This window comes from Frieseomelitta varia, unplaced genomic scaffold, assembly GCF_011392965.1.
Source record: "Frieseomelitta varia isolate USP_RPSP 00005682 unplaced genomic scaffold, Fvar_1.2 scaffold_627, whole genome shotgun sequence".
Taxonomy (NCBI): domain Eukaryota; kingdom Metazoa; phylum Arthropoda; class Insecta; order Hymenoptera; family Apidae; genus Frieseomelitta; species Frieseomelitta varia.
Window position 1 is genome coordinate 77,154 of NW_025110398.1, and position 3,208 is coordinate 80,361.

Genomic DNA, 3,208 nt, shown 5'->3' on the forward strand with positions numbered 1-3,208 from the left:
AATATATTTGGGACAATATACTGAATGTTCGTCACACGTGAACGCAAAAAACGGTTATATGACGACTGACTGGCCTAGAAGATTCGCAGTCGTTGACCCATACACACACACATGCATACATAACGGATACATGGTGTGACTAATATGGGTCCTGATTGGTTATAGATTCTCACAGGAACAAAAACATATTTATAACATTATTTCATCGTTACAACAATAACAAAGACGATACATAATGAATAAACATAAACAACAAATAAAACAAAGTAAAAAATAATGAATTTGTGTATTTCATCATGGAAATTAAGTTAACGATAAATATTTTTATGAGATACAACAATCTTAAATTAATTAATAAGAGGTTTGATAACCCTTGGCTTTAATAACCTCTAGTAAGCGACGGGGCATACTATTTATTAATTTTTTCAAAGTATTTGCCGTAATTTCATTCCATGTCTCGACTGTTGTCGATCTTGTTCCTCTGTGTATATGCCTTGGGCGCGAAGGACCACCCACTATTATGGGAAATGACTGAATGCCACGTTATTTTGCCCTAAGTTAATGTCTGATAAGCCTGATGGCTTATAACACGTGAGTCCTAGTGGAGTTAAGAGCGGTGTACAAAATGACTGCCGAATTGTAGTCATACGAGTGATGTCCTGGCAAGATGGTGGCACGAGAAACTGACTTCGCGATCTGATTAGCTTGAAGGTACTTGAAAGAAAGATCCTGTGAAAGACCGTGTTGGCTCTTTTTATATTATTGATTACGTGATCGGGAAGGTAACATATTAAGATCAAGAGGTGACATCGGGCAGATCAGTCGTCCCATAAAACAATATTTGTAATTACCTCAGGGGCTTAACGGTGTTGCTTAGGGATGCGTCCCTTTTACAGTTATGTGTTTGTTGGCCTTGGCTGTAGGGCCACATTCCTAGCCTCTACTCCTGGCCTTAACAGCTGTAATGAAGTCCTATTTTGTTTATCTTTGATTTCTTGGAATTTCTCATTGTAGTTCATCCCATAGATGCTGTGTAGGATTTAAATCCGGGCTCTGAGGTGGCCAAGGGAGTACGGAAATTCCATTTTCTTCGAAAATTTTTTTAACTGTGCTAATTTTGTTAATTTTGCTGTGTGTTTCGAGTTGTTATCATGTTGAAACACGTAGGCCTTGTCGACTCCAAATTTTTCAATTAATTGAAATAAATTTTCATTTAATAATTCAATACATTTAGCAGCAGTCAATCTTCCATCAGTAATAGTTAAATTGCCTACTTGGCATTACATAAAACAACCCTATATCATTATATTCCCACCACCGTGTTTGACAGGGTATTATCAGTGTCTGTTTGAAAGCGTCGCTTTTTTTCCTCCATACATATTTTTTCCTTTTGTTTGAATTCAATTCGAATTTCGATTCGTTGTTTCAAATTATCAATTACCAAAATAAAATCGGTTTATTGTAATGTTTGCAAAATTTAGACGTTTTAGTCCATTCACTTTTGAAATGTATGGTCTTTTTCTAGATATCCGTCCATAAATATCGCTTTCATGACTGCGAGATTTGATTTGCGTGATTGATATTGGTAGACAAAATTTTTTTTGATTTGTTTGCAGTAATGAACGGACTTTTTTTTTACCTTTTTAGTGTATATATGTATGTATGTTTATTTAATACGTACCTTGCGGTTTCGGATGACTTCCGGTTTACAAAACAAGATATAATGAACTAGAATAACATAAAATAGTAACAAAATGATATAGAATACAGTGATGTGGAATACAATAAGATACGATATCTCTAACTTATAAACTCTGACATCTTTGTTTGTTGCACTTTTTCGGCTGTGTTGTGCTGGCTCTTCCAGGGTTTCCTTGCTTCTCCTCTTCTGTACAATTCGCCGTTCTACTCCTCCCTCTCTCTTCTTTTATCTTTTTCATTAGCGTTATCCTCTCGTCTGTTTAGTCTAAGAATTCTCTTATTGTTAAATCTTGTCCTCCTTTTGTGGTCTTGCATCTGCTCAATATGTGTTTAAAACTTTAAATTTCTTACTTTTTCCTCGTACTTGAACTCTCTTCTTACTGTTCTTTCCTTGATTTCCTCATTTTTTGTCTTCTCCACTACTATATATGTTGAATTTAGACAAATCAACGAAAATGACACGGTTTTACCATGACTCTTCTTTCGAAATCATATCTTTTACGAAAATTAAACGTCTTTTTCTATTTGTTTCATTGATGTACGGCATTTTAATAGCTACTTTCCCATTGTAACCATGTTATTTCAGTACTCGCCGAACTGTTTGTGTGCTTACACTTTTCCCATTTTCTCTTAGTTCTGCTGCTAATGCGGAAAAACTCAATCGTAGATTTTCTTTCACTTTTCGAATAATCTTCCGCTTTTCTCTCTCATTTATTATTTTTGGCCGACTGCTTTGTGGAAGTGATTCAATCTTGTCCTCGGTTTTACATCTGTAGCGTGCCGATCTAGTTCTACGTATTTTCTTTTCTTTGACGTACGAGCCGATCGGTGTCTCGCTGCCTTCAACGTTAATGAAGTGCAGCTAGTTCAAAGTAAAGTTTGATTTGTGATGTTGATTAAGGAGTGTGAATTGAATCCTACGATTAACACTTTTTTAAATATTCAGTCACAGAAATATATTGGGCACTGAACGTAAGATTAGAAAAAACAAGAGTATATATATTTTTTTTTTTTTTTGTTCTCTAAATTGTTCTTACCCTGGAATGCACTGGATTTGGAGACGCGAATCGGCAGACACGCGGGAGGGTTTTCTTATAGATTTGAAAGTGAGAATAAGACTGTTGTATTTTGTTTCGGAGTCGGCTCTTATATATCCGAGCCCCTCTTTGTTTCCTTTCCGATCCTGTGATCGGAAAGGTGGGTTTTTCCAAACATTTTCAGGGTCAGTTCCAAGAAGTAAATTTGACAATTGCTTCTTGGAATTAACGGTTCTATCTTCTGTGTCCTGCCGGTTTATTAGTGTCCTGTTTATGGTGGGGACCGATGCGATAAAGAAACTCATCGAGCCTTGGAATGAAGAGTCAAATATGTCTATAATACGGAAATGTTAGTTTGAAATATGAAATACGGTCGCGGGAGGTCCCTACCGTAGAGAAAGTTACAAGATAGGAGTTTATTGTCCCTGGCTCGATGAATTTATTTGTCGCATCACATTTTGACCCTCATT

General features: G+C 36.1%; 1 protein-coding gene across 1 annotated transcript in view; it reads right to left on the reverse strand.

The window, feature by feature from the left end:
- Nucleotides 1-1,984: 1,984 nt before the first annotated feature.
- Nucleotides 1,985-3,208, reverse strand: part of LOC122534691 — a 2,991-nt gene continuing 1,767 nt past the window's right edge. Inside the window, exon 2 of the mRNA XM_043665574.1 lies at nt 1,985-2,016. Coding sequence (XP_043521509.1) covers nt 1,985-2,016 — 32 coding nt within the window. The remainder of the gene's footprint in view (nt 2,017-3,208) is intronic.